Here is a 1022-nt window from a genome sequence, read left to right as displayed (position 1 = left end):
ATTCAGAACTAAGACTTCCAGCAGCAGCAGCCTTGGGGTACAGTCGTCCCTCAGTGTCTGGTGGAAGTGGTTCCTGGACCTCTCACAGATTCCGACTACTTTACATGACACTTGCATACCCATGTGCATTGGTGCTTCTATACTTTAAACAGTCACTGGATTGCTTTCAACACCAGAAACAAAATAACTGCTATGTCAATAATCATTATCCTGTGCTATCTGTGGAAAGTAATGACAAAAAAGAAATCTATATGTGGTCAAAAATGATAACTTTTTCTCAAAATGTTTTCTGCAGAGAGTTGGTTGAACTGAGTATGGAGGCAGTATTGAAATGATATTCATAAGTAAAATAGAAAAGCATTTTATTTTTGTCAGAATGAACCAGAAACACAAANACTCAGGCACACATACTAACATATACTGCATTACCTATCTCTAAGGATCCTTCCTTCTGTTTAATGGATTTAGTGTCTGGCAGATTTTCAGTTTTTCTGTCTTGTACAGTGATATCACTGGGACCTAAGAGAATAAAATGAATGCAGTAAATACATAAAAAAGTTACCCCCCCNAAAAAAAAACCCTCTAACAAACAATAAATATTAAAAGCCAGAGGGGATAAAGGCCAAGTAGTAAATAAAGGCAGATCCACATTAGAATTACACCAGACTTCTCATCAGAGACCTTAAAAGCATCGAGAGCCTGGCAGATATCTTAGAGTCTCTAAAAGATCACAGATGTGAGCCAAGATTTCTATACCCAGCAAACTTTCAATTACCATAAAGAAAAAAAGATATTCCATGAAAAACCTTTAAAGAATTCTTTCCACTAATCCAACCCTAGAGAGGATACTAGAAGGAAAACTTCAACACAAGGAGAGTAACCACACCCAAGAAAACACAGAAATAGATAACTCCATACCAGCAAAACTAAAATAAGAGAAACATACATACACACCAACATCATCAAAATAACAGAAACTAACAATCATTGGTCATTAATTAATATCTCTCAACATCAATAGA

General features: G+C 35.9%; 1 protein-coding gene across 1 annotated transcript in view; it reads right to left on the bottom strand.

Annotated features, from left to right (window-relative positions):
• Nucleotides 1–205: 205 nt before the first annotated feature.
• Alms1 (ALMS1 centrosome and basal body associated protein) overlaps nucleotides 206–1022 on the bottom strand; it is a 70267-nt gene continuing 69450 nt past the window's right edge. Inside the window, exons 16-17 of the mRNA XM_021164094.1 lie at nucleotides 430–519; nucleotides 206–219 (exon numbers count right to left, since the gene is read on the bottom strand). Coding sequence (XP_021019753.1) covers nucleotides 206–219; nucleotides 430–519 — 104 coding nt within the window. The remainder of the gene's footprint in view (nucleotides 220–429; nucleotides 520–1022) is intronic.

The sequence above is a fragment of the Mus caroli genome, chromosome 6, assembly GCF_900094665.2.
Source record: "Mus caroli chromosome 6, CAROLI_EIJ_v1.1, whole genome shotgun sequence".
Lineage (NCBI taxonomy): Eukaryota > Metazoa > Chordata > Mammalia > Rodentia > Muridae > Mus > Mus caroli.
The sequence above is the reverse complement of the archived record's forward strand: the minus strand, read 5'-3'. Positions and strand labels throughout refer to the sequence as shown.